We start from the raw sequence: 16768 nt of genomic DNA on the forward strand, positions 1-16768 counted from the left end.
CGGGAACCAGCATGCCACCTCCACCTACCACCCAGCCGCTGCAGGTAGGAGCGGTGAGGCCAGCTGGGGGGGATTTAGAGCGACGACCAAGATGGAAAATTAAATAAATAATTCATTTTCCTTCATTGTCGTCTCTCGAAATCCCCTCAGCCGACCCCACAGCTCTCACCTGCAGCGGCCGCGGCTACCACCACCACCTGGCCTTCTACCCCTACGCCCATCACCAGCTCGGGGATTCCTCCAGGCCCAAGATCACCGAACGTGAGTGCAACAGCACCCTGAAGGCCTAGCTGTACAATCCCCGCAAGAACCCCAGCAATGGTAAGATCATGCTCTGTAAATATGTAATATATAACTGTCCAACCCTAATCGCTTCAACTCTTCTTAAAATGTAATCTTGAATGAAATTTCAACTTGTATATATGTAACTCTAACCACTAGTATCTGTAGTAGACTTATGAACTTACTACCATACTTGTGTGATTTTTTCAGTTTGTGTCTGTTATGTTATTCATGTATTCTGAAGTCGTTATGTAATGTAACTAGTTCTATTGTAAAGCTCTCTGACACCATCGGGTAAAGTTCGCACAACATAAAAACGCATACAAAAATAAATAAATACGATACTTCAGAGCTATGTATATTAGGTCTCACAGACAGCACTTAACCTGGAGAATGCGCACCGTGCTAGTCTTACGTCACACGTCACGTCAGCACCGAAAGACTGTTGAGCTTTCCCACGTCAGCACTTCTACAAACCTATACCTGTGTAGAAGAAACCAATAGGCACAATGAAAACTTAAAACAGCACTATCTTAAAGTCAATGTTATGGAGTCAAAAGAATGTAGAAAATTCGTTCTTGTTAAAAAAATATAAGAAATAACGGCTCATATTTTTAAATGCTTAGGTTTGAAATCTGGTTTACAACTTTCATTTGCTTTTTTATCAAAAAACTTAAGCGCTTCGAGTACAATTATGACGACTTTTGGTAATGTAATTTACTTGGTTAAAAATTCGTGTGGTGAGACCGTCTGATTTTCGTGGTGATGGGTATTTCTTGCAGGTAGTGATTTCGGTGCAGCCATTTAGCAAATATTAACGACCTTTCTCCTTCTTTATGTAGGTGTTGCGTGTTTCGGGTTTGTTCTTGTGGGCGATTGTGCTTGTTCGCCACATTGGACCCGGTCCCGGCATCAGTGGCAGTAAAATGGAGGAGAGCACCCCCCCAGAGGTACAGCGCTTTCCTTTCTGGGGAGTTCTCCCTTAAGTATCAGTCTTGGGGGTCTTGCAGAGCCGTGGGCTGATGAGGGTGTGGCGGGTTTGCCAAAGAGGAGGGGGCTGGAGAGCCTAGGTCTGTTGAATCCCCATGTGCCCTCAGTTCAGTGGCTCATTGTGGCAGCTGCTCAGCTGTAGTTCCACTCCCGCTTTGCCTATACGGTGGGATTTTCGTCAGCATGGCCAGCCCCCCTTGAAGTGCAATGGGTTTTGCTACTCTTTGCAGTGAGCTGGGTAAGGTAGCCTATGCAGGGGGAGGCTGGACCTTTGCAATGCTGTGGGTACGGTGTTTTCAACTCTCCCGAGGCTGCAGTTAATAGAGGCACATCTGCTCTCGCTGCCAGAGAGACTTTCTGGATTTAGAGTTTGGTGCTGAGCTGTGCTCACCTCCCCTGACACCTAAGGGCATTCGGACTCCCCGGAGATGAAACAGTGAATGTCGCATCAACCTGTGCACCAGCGTTGTTCGGAGTTACACACCTGCACCTGTCTGAATGTTAAACTGTGTAGTTGATCCAAAGCGCCAGTGGCGCTAGTTTCAGATTATAATTATGGTATGGCCGTGGCACTTGGAATGCAAAGATTTCAAGTTGCTTCATTGCCAGGTGTAAGCAGATTTCAAAGTTCTGTTTTCTTTTTTTGCTTTCTGGTACAGAGCAAGTCACTTGTTTAGTAAACCACATTAAACGCGCAGCAATGTAACGAAACTGCAGGACAACATACTTGCTTCCTAAACGGGACAAGTTTTGGCATTTGAACTCGTGCTCTATTTTCATTATGTAGTAGCTCCTTCATATTAGGTTGATACCACTCAGCATATTTTCTGGGATTATTTAATCGACCCAGTAAAATCATGCTCTACTGTATTTACAGGAGAACTTTAGCAGCAACATTTAACATAACTGGATTCCACATGGATGTAAACGCTTCAATTTGCCAAAAATAAATATGTGCAGATTTTTATTTTCTCTAGTTTTGGTCGTTTTTGAGTTGTTGGCTGCTTTGTGTAACATCTTTTATTACTGTTTTATAGTGCATTTTAGGTACTTCAGAGCAAGGGAGGATAAAGCAACACTGTATCTTTGTTTTACCTAAAGCTCTTTGGTTAGTATCTACAGAGGAACATATCTCTCGTTATAAACAGGATTATGAGTGGGGCAGATCCTGCCAGATCTGACACCGGACTGTTATTAAAAACCGATTTTGAAACCGGTCTCCACAGGGCCCTATATTTATAATCTTAACCTTACAGGCAGAACACTGATCGTTTACTTAACAATGCCTGTCAAATCCATTAAAGTAACCCATGTTAGCAGCCCAGTCCCAATTTACGTTTTACATGTTTTATTTCACCTTGCATTAGCTAAGAGTACTTGTTTTTCTAGATGTCTTTGTCATTTATTTCATGCAACATATGCCTCTTGAATAGTGTATATTGTGAACTGGATAAGTTTAGTTTGTGGATGGGTGTTCTTGACTGGGCATTACTGAGAGCTCTGGAGCAGATGCTGAAGACAGTGCGAGCTTCTCACATTGTCTGTCAGTTGGTCATAAAGGTGTTAAGACTTCACGCTCATCCAGTCCTGTGCCTCTCTGTAGAACACACAGAATAATGGTCACATACATATCGGTTGTAATTACATTTTCTTTGAGAATGTGTGAATGAGGTAGAAAGTTGTTAAAAACATTGTCACTTATTTCATCTGATATGGCAAAGAAGCATTGTCAAAGCCAATAGGTCTGGCTTTCTTTAGCCATATGTTCTTTGTTGTGTGATATGCCCATATATCATAACAGAAAATCCACAGTGATACACTGTGTGTAGCACAAAATATAATTTCACAGTTTAAACAATGCCCTTCATTAAATAGACCATGCTTCTTTTGAAACTATTCCATTTGCTCCTCTTTGTACCCACTCCTTTTACCGAAGCCCCCTACTTTTTTTCATCCCACATAAAGCATTAGTTTTGAGGCCTTTTTTAATGTAAGTGGATACATTAGGTTATGAGGTGTGGCTGCTATGGTGTAACATAAGAGTGATGCCTGGCTTGCCTGGCGCCCACTACCTCCTTACCAATAGAACCTAAAACACTGAGGGCTTGACTCACAGAAATGCTTTCGAGGAAGATATTTGATTTTCTTCTGGAATTTCAGGAGTACTACCGGAGTTGAACACACCTGCTCACAGAAAAACTGCTTGTGAATATGGCAAACACTTATGCCGATATAAATCATTTACATGGAATGTGTCTCTCCATTAGTTCTCAGATATCATACTTATGCTTCATACCGCTGTGTGTCAAGCATGTACAATCTTAAATTCAATGCTTTGTAAGCCTTTTAGGTCTCGCCTGAGCCAATGCGCTTGCCTCCAGCGAGATTATAGTAAGCGGAAAAGAAAAGTCTACCAAAACTGCTGCGGATCGCATACAGTTCATGTGATCTATGCGCGTGCACACTATCGCCAGCCACATAACACACCATTTGTCTGTGCCTCGGCATCAGACTTCAAAGGCTTCCACTCCCTCGCCCACGCCACAGCAATGCAGAGAGCTTGTTTCTGGACGAAAGTGAAAGCCTACCATGCTTGTTTACAGTAGCCTTGCTCCTCAAATGCTGGTGCTGTGTTGCCATCTCTCTAGGGACACTCAGCTTGAAAACACTCTACTTGCTAGCTGCAATGCTACATCCACTATGCTTTGCCTCTAGACACGTTGATCCCTCGCAGACTGTGCTGACTCTGCCCCTCCTGATTCTGAAACTGACCAACGCAGTCACCACGCAGTCTCTTCTCTCTGTCTTATGATGTCTGCCCTGCCACCATTTACTTCGGACCCTCACCCCCTCACCCTCACACACCTTCACCCCCCACCCTCACTCACCCCCCTCACTCTCACAACCCTTTCACCCTCACAACCCTCACACACCGCATCACTCAGGGACACCACCGCATCACTCAGGGACACCACCGCATCACTCGGGGGCACCACCACATCACTCGGGGGCACCACCACATCACTCGGGGGCACCACCACATCACTCGGGGGCACCACCACATCACTCGGGGGCGCCACCACATCACTCGGGGGCACCACCGCATCACTCGGGAACACCACCGCATCACTCGGGGGCACCACCGCATCACTCGGGGGCACCACTGCATCACTCGGGGGCACCACCGCATCACTCGGGGGCACCACCGCATCACTCGGGGGCACCACCGCATCACTCGGGGGCACCACCGCATCACTCAGCACAACCACATCATCACTCAGCACCACAACAACACTGTCCTTGCTTGCTACCAACAAGCATTGCCCTAGCCAATAGGACTCGCACCAGGAAAGTGTAAGCTATTGGCTTTGTGAATAACAATGCTATTAATTTATATATTTTCAAAGCCAACACATATTAAAAAAAATTGTCATTTACAATACCAATAGCTCACACTTTCCTAATGCAGACCTATTGCATTGCAAATGCTTGTTTTGAAATGTATTTAACCACAAATCTGTCAAGGGCCCTTATGGCAGACTACATATTATCACATTCATCCAAAGGATCTAGCGGGAGAGGCCCAACCAGATATGTACTACTCCCTGTATATCAACAAACTCACAAAAAGGTATTTCTGGTCAATAAGCAGAACAAGCATTGGCATGGCCAAAAGGTCTCACCTTTGGGGCCTTATTATTGTTTAGCCAGAGCTATTGCCTTTGCTTATGTCTTTAAGCTGTGCTGTAGAAAAGTGTGGCTGCTGTGCAGCATGCTGAAAAGTTTTAATGAAAAAGTGTCAGAAGCCTTTTTGTTATCCTTATATATGCCCAAGAAGGCATTATGTACAACTGAAAGACCATGTTAAAAAAATTATTTACAATAAAAAATGTCCTCAGTTTTCTTTTGTTCTTGCAATGCTGGAAACGTGTTTCTGCCTATTCCAATGGTTGTTTGTTAAAGCAATTTTTTTGGGGGGCATAAACAGTCTGAGGGTGAAGGTTGGGAACTATTACCTGTATTATAACACTAGCAGCAGCCAGACGCTAGGGGAGAATCAACAGATGCCAGATTCCGAGAGCAGGCTGAGGTGGTGCTGAGTGATGTTGAGGTGGTGGTGGTGACGACTGGTGCGGAGACGATGCTGAGGTGATGCTGAATGATACTCCGGTCATGCTGAGTAATGATGATGTGGTGGTGTACTAGTGCAAAGGCGATGCTGAGTGATGCTGTGGTGGCGCTGAGTGGTGTTGTGGTGACACTGAGTGGTGCTGTGGTGGCGCTGAGCCAAAGGTCTTGCCTTTGGGACCTTATAAGTATTTAGCCATGCCGCACATTATACTGGGTGCTACAGTATCTACTGCGGTACAAAAGGGGGTGGTGGTGGACGGAGCATCTGAATCAATCAAACACTCACCCAGTCAAAAGAGCTGGGTTTAATCCATTACCGTTCTTTAGCCCACTCCAGACATGGCTATATGCAAATCAGTCTGACCCTGTGCCTCATGGGAACAGTCCAGCCCGAACTGCCAAGCCATGTCTTCCCTGGACCGGAAACAAGCTTCCGAGGACCGGTTTCTGGCATTCCAGCTGTCTTCAGCCCGGCTTGCTTGAATCCAGTGGCAAAGTGAGCAAGGGACTCACGTCTGAGCATGCCCTGCCACACTTATGGCGGCCAAAAGCGGTACAAAAGGGGGTGGTGATGGACGGAGTATCTGAATCAATCAAACACTCACACCCAGTCAAAAGATCTGGGTTTAATCAGGGTCAGGGTGACGTCATCGGTAAGTTTACCTGACCTCCACCGCCACTCTGCTACGCCAATTCATTCGAGGTGAAGAGATTGTTGGAGGTTGAGGACGGTTTGGGGCATGTAGAACCGGCTCCTTGGAGACCTCTCCCCACTGGAGAGTCAAAGTCAGCGGTGTAGGGGACACCTAGAATCTACGGGTTCTTCTTGCTTAAATCATACATTACCTAATAGACTAGGACAACCAGCCGTGGAGGGAAGTAAGTTATTTATTAGCTTGAGCTAAGGACAGGGTCCCAGATTTGTACAAAGACAATTCTACGGAGACTGCTGCTTTACTCTGCAGCGCACACAACTTATAGCCCTAGCCACGCTCATTTGCACAATACAAAGTTCCACATTTTGACAAGCTCCTCATCAGACAAGTTCTTTTGTGGCCAGGGGACATCTGTCTCTGATTGCACAATGTACACAGCTTCGTGCTTCCTTGCCCAATTGTGTGGTCACGGGGCGCAGCCTCGTGCTTCCTTGATCAGATGGTGTGGTCACGGGGCACAGCCTTGTGCTTCCTCGACCAGATGGTGTGGTCACGGGGCACAGGAGTTGGTCATGACAGGCTGAGTTACCAATGGTGGGCAGGATGTGGCTAAGTCTCTGGCACAACTGGGGGTGAGGTACACAGGCAGCTTCTCGGAATCGGCTCGACCACAAGGAGTGGGGTGGGGGGGGGTTGAGCAAGTTTCAACAGGGATGTTGAAAGCAAGTCTTCACCAGTTTGCCGAGAGCATGGCAATACAAAATGGAGTCTCGTGGGTCATTTTAATTACAGTTCAACAGTCTCTCCTTTTGCCATGCAGAGGCAACAATCATTCGTCATATAGGTCAATGTCCATCATCTCCTGGACCTCTTTCTTGATCATCATCATGGCATTGTGATGGTGTGAATTCACTTGTTTGGGTGCCAAAGAGGTGGCACAGAGGCCACACAGCGCGGGCATGCATTGAACACACAGGCAGCAAGAGAAAAATGTGGCTGCAATGATTGCAATGAAAATCATTATCTTCCATCCCCACTGAGATACCATGCTCCAAAACCAGCCGGTTAGGGACCATGAACCCTCATCCTGATGGATGTCGGAAGCAATCTTATGGAGCTTCTGGATTGCTTGATAAACGGTCAGTGCATTATCAGGTATGTATATACAGCAGCTTGTTTTGATCAATGTGCAGACTCCGCCACAGTCTGCCAGTATTATGTCAAGCGCCATTCTGTTCTGTAATGTCACGAGGCGGTCTGCTTGAAGTTCAGCCGTGATGATACTGAGGGCACCGGCAGTCGCATTGATGGTGGCCTCTACCACCCTGGTGAGGTGTTGGAGACTGCGACTATTGACCATAGTGCCCCTAAAGGGGAGGAACCCTTTAGCAAAGTCACCAAATTCTTGCCCGGCTGTGTCTTCAGCATCAACCACACTTCTCTTCTGGATGTGGTGTGTTGCATCGGTTGTGTAGGTGGGGGGAAGCAACCAAGCAATGTAACAGGTGCCGGCCCAAGACTTGGGCAGCCAGGTGTAGGCCTTGTTTCCACACACAAAATATGTATTCAGTGAAGACACCAGAGCTGGGCGAGTCAAACCATTGAGCTGAAGTGTGTAGGCACAGTCACTTTCTCCCACCCATACTGTTCCACTGCTCTTCATGCAGTATTGTCCGGGATGTGGGTAGACGGGGAGGTCCCTGAGGGGTGGCAGTCATTTCTTTACCTCACCACTGGAGAGGCTCGATGGATAGAAAGATCCATGATTGTTCTCATATTCATCCTTTTCTGGTGAAGCCTTATCCATATTTGGCCTCTCCTTAGCCATAATGTGGTTAAATGCTTGTCTGCTACTGATCTTCCCCAAGGATTGTGTGGATGTGCCACCTGAATAGAATTCGTCAAAGAATACGGTATACCATCCGTAGGCTGAACCAGTTCGAGAGAAAGGAGCAGGTATCAGTGACATTCCGGTGCTCGCAGTATGGGACAGCAACCCACATACCCAACAGTTTGTTGTGTTCACCACATGCTGGTGCTGGTGTAACATTTGAATGAAAGTGTTGTTGAAGAAACCTGTCCTTCTGTTCTTCTAATGGGTGGGCAATGACAGATGTTAATGAGGTGACTTTGTAGAGGTAGGAGACTCGGGTGCTGCAAAGGCAGCGTGTGTTACCCACCAGAGGCAGGCCAGTACCAGTGAAATAGTCATGAGTACGAGCAGACAGATCAAGTACCGGCCATGTATTGTCTTTAGGTACTTTTGTTTTTTACTTTCTTTGTTTTTCAAGATTTCAGCATTAATTTTCTTTGTCACTGTCTGCTTCACCTGGTCTTCCCTAGTTGCTGCCTGTGATTGGTGGTTGCTTCACCGGTCAGTGATTCCAGGCAGTCCTATGGACACACTCCAGTCTGCTGTACCAGCTCCGATCAAATGCGCCAGTTTATCACAGCCCTGCAGCGAATGTCAGGCCAGTGCAAGCAGAGGGCAGAGACCTTCGTCTCTTCAGTCCTTTTTTCTGGGTCGGAGGTTGTACCGGGTGGACCTGGGCGTTGTTTGATCAGGAAACAAAGGCTCTGATTGTTGAGTGTCCCGCCACCTCAGATGCGGAGGAACAGCCGATTGCAGGATGTCGTCGTTCTCGCGTTCAGATGAAGCCCAGGCAATGTTGGCGTCACTGAAGGGTATAAAGCGTGGGACTTTCTCACATTCGTCGTCTCCCAGGCCCTCCTTGACCCACCGGTCGTATGGTAGTGGTAGAGGCACCTTTTTACAGTGCACTCTGTGAATCCAATTTTTTCTTCCTGCATGCTTCACTGCGGACCTGGTAGCCAGCAACACTTGCTGGGGCGGTTTCCACCTCGGCTCCAAATTCTTGGTTCTCTGGAAATTCCGGATGCAGACCCAATACCTGGCTGGATGGTGTGGCCAGGGCGCTCAGGTTTGGGTGGCAGGATGTCCTGTACCTGACGATGAATGAGACATAGGTTAGTGGTCAATTCATTTAAATAATCAATCAACAATGGGTATGCAATATCAGAATATTTCTTTGGGCGGGGTACTCCCCAAACATTTGCTGGGCGACCAAACACTATCTCATAGGGTGATCGTCCGGTACAGGAATGTGCCATGGCTCTAGTTGATAGGGCAAGGGGCAGGGCGTCCGGCCAAGGCAGTCCTGTGTCAGCCTGGATTTTTGCCATTTTTAATTTGTGTTCCATTGTGGCGCTCAACCAAACCCGTTGACTGGGGGTGATTGGTGGCATGGAATTTCAGTCTGATCCCCATCCCTACACACACTTTCTTCATTATTACCCCTGTAAAGTGGATTCCGTGGTCGCTCCAGATAATTCTGGGCATTCCAAATCTGGGAAAAAATTCCTTTAACAGTATTTTGGAAGTGCTGATAGCAGTGTTGTCCTTAAGGGGGTATACCTCAATCCACTTACTAAAGGCACACACAACCACTAGGACATATCGGAGGTTGTTGCATCTTTCCATCTGTATAAAATCTATTTGGAGCACCTCGAAGGGGTAAGATGGGGGCGCAAAATTCCCAGCAGGGGTTGGTGTACCCTTACCTGGTTATACATCAAACAAATCATGCAATTCTTGACTAACCTCTTGGCATATTTTGGGATGTTCTTGTTTTGCCATACTGGAGCTAGCAATTTGCAAATACCTTTTGCACTAATGTGAGCTGGGCCATGAGCCATAGTGACCACTGGCAAAACATAAGCATCGGGTAACAACCATCGCTGTTGTTCAGACAGATCCGTCCAACAGCCATCCTTTTCCTCTCTAGTTGCTTTCGCCTGTATTTCTTCACATTTTCAATAGTATCCTCATGCATCCCTTTCTCCGGTACCCAATTTGCGGGGCCAGCTGCATACATACGGGTAGAGACATCCTTAGCTGTTACCTTTGCAGTCTGGTCAGCAAATGCATTACCCCATCCTATGTCATTAGTTACTTTCTTGTGGGCGCTACATTTAACCACAGCAATCTTTGAAGGAAGAGTCAATGTGTTTAACAGCCTGCTGACCAGCTGACCATCTTGTATCTTAGTTCCATGAGAAGTTAAAAATCCCCTCTCTGCACATAGTCGCCCAATATTATAGGTTACTCCATAGGCGTATTGGCTGTTCGTGTAGATGTTGACGGCCATCCCTGTACTCAGTTCACAAGCTCTAATCAGTGCCACTAACTCAGCGGCCTGGGCTGATTGATAAGGTATTCTCTCACTCTCCACTACTGTCTGTAACGTGGTATAGCATTGTCAGCAGTTGTGCTACCATCAGGTAGTTTGAAGTAAGAACCATCCACATACAGGGTACCATCAGGGTCAGTGAGGGGTGTGTCAGTCAAATCCACACGGCCTTTAGTCTCTTCCTCCGTCCGGAGGACACAATCATGTGGATCAGAACTAGTGTCACCATCAACAAAGGGTAACAATGTGGCTGGATTTAGCGTAAGTGCAGCAGCGGATGGTGATATGACTGGCTAAGAGAGTCAATTCATATCTGGACAAACGTGCACTAGTAAGGTGTTCAGTTTTTGTCCCATTTAATGAATTATCAACTGCGTGAGGAACCATAACTGTAAGTGCAGTGTCAAGGACCAGGCCAGCAGATTGGGGAATGAATATGACAGCTGCAGCTGCTGCTCTCAAGCAACTGGGTAGTGCGCGGGCCACGGGATCTAGAACTTCAGAAAAATATGCACAGGGGCGTTGTCTGTTGCCAAAGCTTTGTGTTAGCAGTGATAATGCGCAACCATCATGCTTGTGTACAAAAAGAGTGAAGGGCTTCTGATAACTAGGGGTGCCTAGCACCGGGGCCGAACACAAGGCTGTTTTTAGTTCTTCAAATGCATGTTGGCACTCATTTGTCCAAGGGAGTGGGTGAGGAACATCTTTGTGTGAGGGTCAATAAAGGTTTAATGAGTAAAGAAAAATTGGGTATCCACTGGCGGCAGTAGGAGGTGATGTCAATGAAAGCACGGACCTCTTTCTGCGTCTTTGGTGGGGGCATTTTACTGATTGTTTGTATTCGTTCAGGGGTGAGGCGGCGTCCCTCCTTCGTCAGGAGATGACCTAAGTAGGTCACCTCATGTCGACAATATTGGAGTTTGGAGAGGGAAACTTTGTGATTGAACTGTGCCAGATGCAGGAGCAATTTTATTGTAGCTTCTTTACATAACGCCTCAGTGTCTGCCGCTATAAGCAAATCATCAACGTACTACTGGAGTAGTGCGGTACCTTGAGGTAGGGACAGGGAATCAAGTTGGCCATTGAGGGCCTGACTATAAGTTGAAGAGCTCTCTGTATATCCTGTGGAGCTCTACAGAACCGGAAACTTTGTCCTGCCAATGAGAATCCAAAAAGATCCCAACTCTGTTCATTTACGGGTATACTAAAGAAGGCATTTTTTAAGTCAATGACGGAGAAGAAACATGCAGACGGGGAACCATAGTGAGAAGAGTGGTGATATCTGGAACCACTAGAAACTGGGGTACTACTATTTTGTTTATCTCGCGCAAACCAATGTCAAAACGATAAACAGGGGTCTTGGAAGGATCAGTGCTTTTCAGGACAGGCAAAATTGGGCTATTGAACACATTTCCTCGTGTCTCTTCAACCACACCCTTGTCAACAAGTTCAGAAATTATCTGGAGTAATGCCCTTTCCCCTTTGGGTATTTTGTATTGGGGAAGTCGGGGAGGGCAAGCATTTTCCTTCAGTGTAACAGAAAAGGGGGGTATGGACAAAAGGCCGACATTAGTATCACCTTGGGCCCAAATAGCACGTCTGTTAATATTTTAAAGTTAGATGTCAATGAGCAATATCCACAGGACGACGGAATTGTGAGATTCTGTGGCCGTGGTGTTTCTTACATAATTATAGATTTGCACACTTATCACATCACATATTCTTTCATCGGCATAAATTCCAGATTTTAACATACAAAAATGTTTCCAGATCAAAAGGTTCTAAAAACACTGTCACCCGTGTCGTGTGCAGTGGTAGGTCATCTTTCAGTTGTATTTGGGTGTTAAACTGATACTGATAAGGTAAAGACTACCCAGACATTGTTCTTATGGGTAAAAATGACAAGATAAATATGCTGCTATGTGTGCCTCACAATGCCAGATATTTTGCCGTTTCATGCTACATAATTTAGTTGCTGCATAATTTGCTCCACCCTATTACATAAATCCAACCAGTTATCGGGTTTGAACTGCCTACCAGCCGAAAGTGTAGGTCTTGCACAGAAGTCTTCGTTTCTCCCGCTCCTTTGTTCTTTTTGCATAGGTCACTTTAAAACCACTGCCAGATGATGATCATGAAATATATTATAGTACGGAATTCGTTATAAAGAACTAGTTTCCATGCAACACGCTCTCTGTATTAAGCAGTGTGAGGCGTTAGCGCAATTTGGCCTCCAGATGTCAGTGTTCCTCCACTTTTGAACGGTGTCGAATCATTTAGAGGAGCCGCTGACGGAAAATCAAACGGAGAGGGAGAAATCGAGAAAGAAAAAGAATGAGTTGCCAGGGAGAGAATGAAAAAAACGAGAGGTAATGCAAACAAGTGAAGTTAAAAAACAGTGAGAGTTGGAAAAACTGAATATAGGTCAAAATGAGGAAGAAAAGGGAAACTGGCAGATCAGAGATATAGCGGGAAGGAAAGGAGGAAAGGCGGCAGCACAGGGAGTAAATGGAAAAACATGAGAGAATGTGAACGCTGAAGCGAAGGTGATGATAAAATAAGGGAGTGCAATAACAACCAGAGGGAAAGAAGAAGGGAGGGATAGCGCGAGCAAGACATAAAGGCGGAGCGAGGCGAGCGCACTCGGGAGAGCGAGAGGAAAGCCAGATGGTGCCTCTGCTCGTAACTGTGTGCATAACCGCACGCTCTATGCCACCCAAAAAGCTGTGGTCGACTTTTTAAAGCCCACTCACTAAATGTCTCGCCAGAGCAGCGCATGCACTGGCTCAGGCGAGACATAAAAAGCACAGCACACACCTATATAGTCCTATATGTAGCATGTTATATAGCTGACAGAAGAGAGCTTCATTAAGGACGAGAAACCTCACACACCATAAGATGACATGCATCATCATTGGGATCCCTCCTCACACCTAGATTGCAAGGTCCTTCATGGAGGCTACAACTCCCCAATGGGGAGGAGCTGAGGTGTTTTAAAAATGAGCGATGTTAGAGGGCCAGAAAAAGGTCAGCCTGGACAATAAGGCGATGGTCCTATGTATTCTAGGTCAACCATCTCTCTACACTGTCCACTCGCAAGCCAGTGGGTGCGTCTCTACCGCAAATCTGCTGTAATCAGAGCAGGATCTGCGGGACGTTTCTGCGGGAATCGGACCAGACTGCATTTTTGTGGCTAGTATATCTTGATTTAATATCACCTTCTTTTGAGCAGAGTGACTCATTTTCCAGGTCCTGATTAATGCCCATGAACCTGTTTGGGGTCAACAACTGGCAGAAACATGTTAACCATCTATAGAGGCATATTTGATTAAATTATATGAAACAACAAGAGAGTAAGGGTATATCTAAGACCACTCTTTTACCCCTTCTGAAATGTTTAATAATCAACAGAAGAGTGTCAAAGTAAATTATATAACAAAGAACAAGACTCAAAACCCATTGATGTCAAATAGACAGGAAGGGAATTACCACCGTCTAGAGAAACAGAAATTAAGTAAAGAAATAAGGTGCATGTGCTCAGTGAAGAAAAAGAACCCTCAGGCACCGCCTGTAAAGGTCAGTAGCCAATTGTCTTCATTGGGTCCAAAACAGTAGGAAAAACGAAGTGGTGATAAGGAAGTGCTTTAAAAAGAGCGTGGGCTACTCATCACACGATAAATTTTATTAAGAGGGTAGCTCTAACTCTAGTAAAAAACAGTGCAAATTAAAGGACTGGTGATTGGTTGGGTTAGTTTGAACCAACAAGTCCTTACTGGAGTGACAGGAAAACAAAGATGGTCAACATGTTTCTGCTTAAGAGCCAAGGATCGGCTCAGCATTCGTCAGGACCAAAGAACTCTATCATATACCTTAATGGGCACTCACTAGGGTGTCCAAAGCTAAGGTGTAGAGAAATAGATATAAAAAACTAATACAACCTGATTAGTGTAGACTTCCTATATTGGGTAAGTCTTCCAGCAGTCTCACCCCTAAAGGGGAGACAAAAAATATTTGTTAACCCTCAATAGGACCTCATGGGCTGGCGGTGGGGGGAAAACCTTCACGCTCGGTCCATTTGATCCGATGCGACTCCCCGCCTACGGACCTATTCAAAACCGCGACCGCCGCCCGTAACATCGATGTTACGGGCGGCGGTCGCGGTTTTGAATAGGTCCGTAGGCGGGGAGTCGCATCGGATCAAATGGACCGAGCGTGAAGGTTTTCCCCCCACCGCCAGCCCATGAGGTCCTATTGAGGGTTTACAAATATTTTTTGTCTCCCCTTTAGGGGTGAGACTGCTGGAAGACTTACCCAATATAGGAAGTCTACACTAATCAGGTTGTATTAGTTTTTTATATCTATTTCTCTACACCTTAGCTTTGGACACCCTAGTGAGTGCCCATTAAGGTATATGATAGAGTTCTTTGGTCCTGACGAATGCTGAGCCGATCCTTGGCTCTTAAGCAGAAACATGTTGACCATCTTTGTTTTCCTGTCACTCCAGTAAGGACTTCTTGGTTCAAACTAACCCAACCAATCACCAGTCCTTTAATTTGCACTGTTTTTTACTAGAGTTAGAGCTACCCTCTTAATAAAATTTATCGTGTGATGAGTAGCCCACGCTCTTTTTAAAGCACTTCCTTATCACCACTTCGTTTTTCCTACTGTTTTGGACCCAATGAAGACAATTGGCTACTGACCTTTACAGGCGGTGCCTGAGGGTTCTTTTTCTTCACTGAGCACATGCACCTTATTTCTTTACTTAATTTCTGTTTCTCTAGACGGTGGTAATTCCCTTCCTGTCTATTTGACATCAATGGGTTTTGATATTTGATTAAACCCCAGAGTCCTCTCGTTTTAACCCTGTCCCAGAGGACCATTGAATAAAGCTGATTTGGTCCTCTGGAGATAGTTTTATTCAGAATGTTCGTTGCACTCTGCCCCTCACTGAAATCAGTCTTGACCCTGTGCCTCATAGGAACAGTCCAGCCCGAACTGCCAAGCCATGTCTTCCCTGGACCGGAATCAAGCATCCTAGGACCGGTTTCTGGCTATCAGCCAGGATAGCTTGACTCCAGTGGCGTAGTGAGCACGGGACCCACATCTAGGCATACCCTTCCCACATAGGGCGAACAGCAAAACACACAAGCCTGGCTGAAGAAGGGCGACATACCCTGAAACCGGTCCCAGGATGCTTGTTTCCGGTCCAGGGAGGACCTGGCCTGGCAGTCCGGTCTGGACTGTTCCCATGAGGCACAGGGTCAAGACTGATTTGCATATGGCTGGGTCTAAACTGGGGTGGCGTAGTGGGCAAAAGAACGATGGATTTAACCCAGATCTTTTGACTGGGGAGAATGTTTGCATTGTCAGCATTCCGTCCATCATTTGTTTGCTTTAACACTTTTCGCCCTAAGTGGGATGGGTATTCCCAGACGTGGGTCCCTTACTCTCTGTGCTACTGGATTCAAGAAAAGCCTGGCTGAAGAAGGGTGACATACCCTGAAACCGGTCCTAGGATGCTTGTTTCCAGTCCAGGGAGGACCTGGCCTGGCAGTTCGATCTGGACTGTTCCCATGAGGCACAGGGTCAAGACTGATTTGCATATGGCTAGGTCGAAACTATGGTGGCGTAGTGGCAAAAGACAATGGATTTAACCCAGATCTTTTGACTGGGGGAGAATGTTTGCATTGTCCACATTCCGTCCATCATTGTTTGCTGTAATAGTGTCCACAAACAAAGCACCATTTTACCCCCCCACAGGTACCGTGGCAGACAGAACTGGGTTGAAAGGGATCCTTGTGCACTTCGGAGAGTTGCTTTGAAGTCACCCCCTACATCAAAGGTACTTTTGGGTATTAGTAATAGGTCTCTTGCCCCCTGAAATCAGACACTCGTGCATGTGAGAAGGAGAGCCTGATTCTGCCTTCCCTCCAAGTGATCCCTAAGGGCTTTCTGACTTGCCTCCTGTTTTCTGAAATCATGTGGGTACAAAAGCCTTCCTGCAATTCTGCTGGCGGGGCGGGACTCCGCCTGTGGTGAGTCCCACTCTTGCTTCAAATACCCCCTCCAAGCTCTGGGCCTCAGACGTGGGTTCTGCAGCTGTTTTTGTCAAAATCGACGCATTTTCACCACTGTGCCGATCGGAACCAGGGCATCACCCTTCGGCGTCGACGCAAAGGCTGTTCAGCAACAGTGGTTCTACAGCCTGCACGGCTCGACGACGAAGCATTGCCTTCACTTTCGCGAAACTCGACGGCGATGCAGCACCCTGACTGTGTGAAAAAGATTGCATCGAGCCCTCGGCACCAATGCTTTGCTCCATCCAAGGTACTTTCTCATCAGGGCCAGCATGGGTCTTGTAGCTGGCCTTCCCTCTTTTGTGGTCGGCCTGAACATTGGATTGGCAGCGTTCCCCAGCGACCTCAAGTAATCTTTTAAGAGCTAGTGACTTCTAAGCACTTATTTTGCATTTAATCTTTATAACAAATCATATCTCGA

At 46.4% G+C, this 16768-nt stretch overlaps 1 protein-coding gene across 2 annotated transcripts in view; it reads left to right on the forward strand.

The window, feature by feature from the left end:
• Positions 1-1168: 1168 nt before the first annotated feature.
• The window catches only part of SRBD1 (S1 RNA binding domain 1), an 855271-nt gene continuing 839671 nt past the window's right edge, over positions 1169-16768 (forward strand). For both annotated transcript variants that reach the window (XM_086927787.1, XM_086927788.1), the window contains exon 1: positions 1169-1232. In XM_086927787.1, coding sequence (XP_086783913.1) covers positions 1209-1232 — 24 coding nt within the window. In that variant the 5' untranslated portion in view covers positions 1169-1208. The remainder of the gene's footprint in view (positions 1233-16768) is intronic.

This window comes from Lissotriton vulgaris, chromosome 6, assembly GCF_964263255.1.
Source record: "Lissotriton vulgaris chromosome 6, aLisVul1.2, whole genome shotgun sequence".
NCBI lineage: Eukaryota > Metazoa > Chordata > Amphibia > Caudata > Salamandridae > Lissotriton > Lissotriton vulgaris.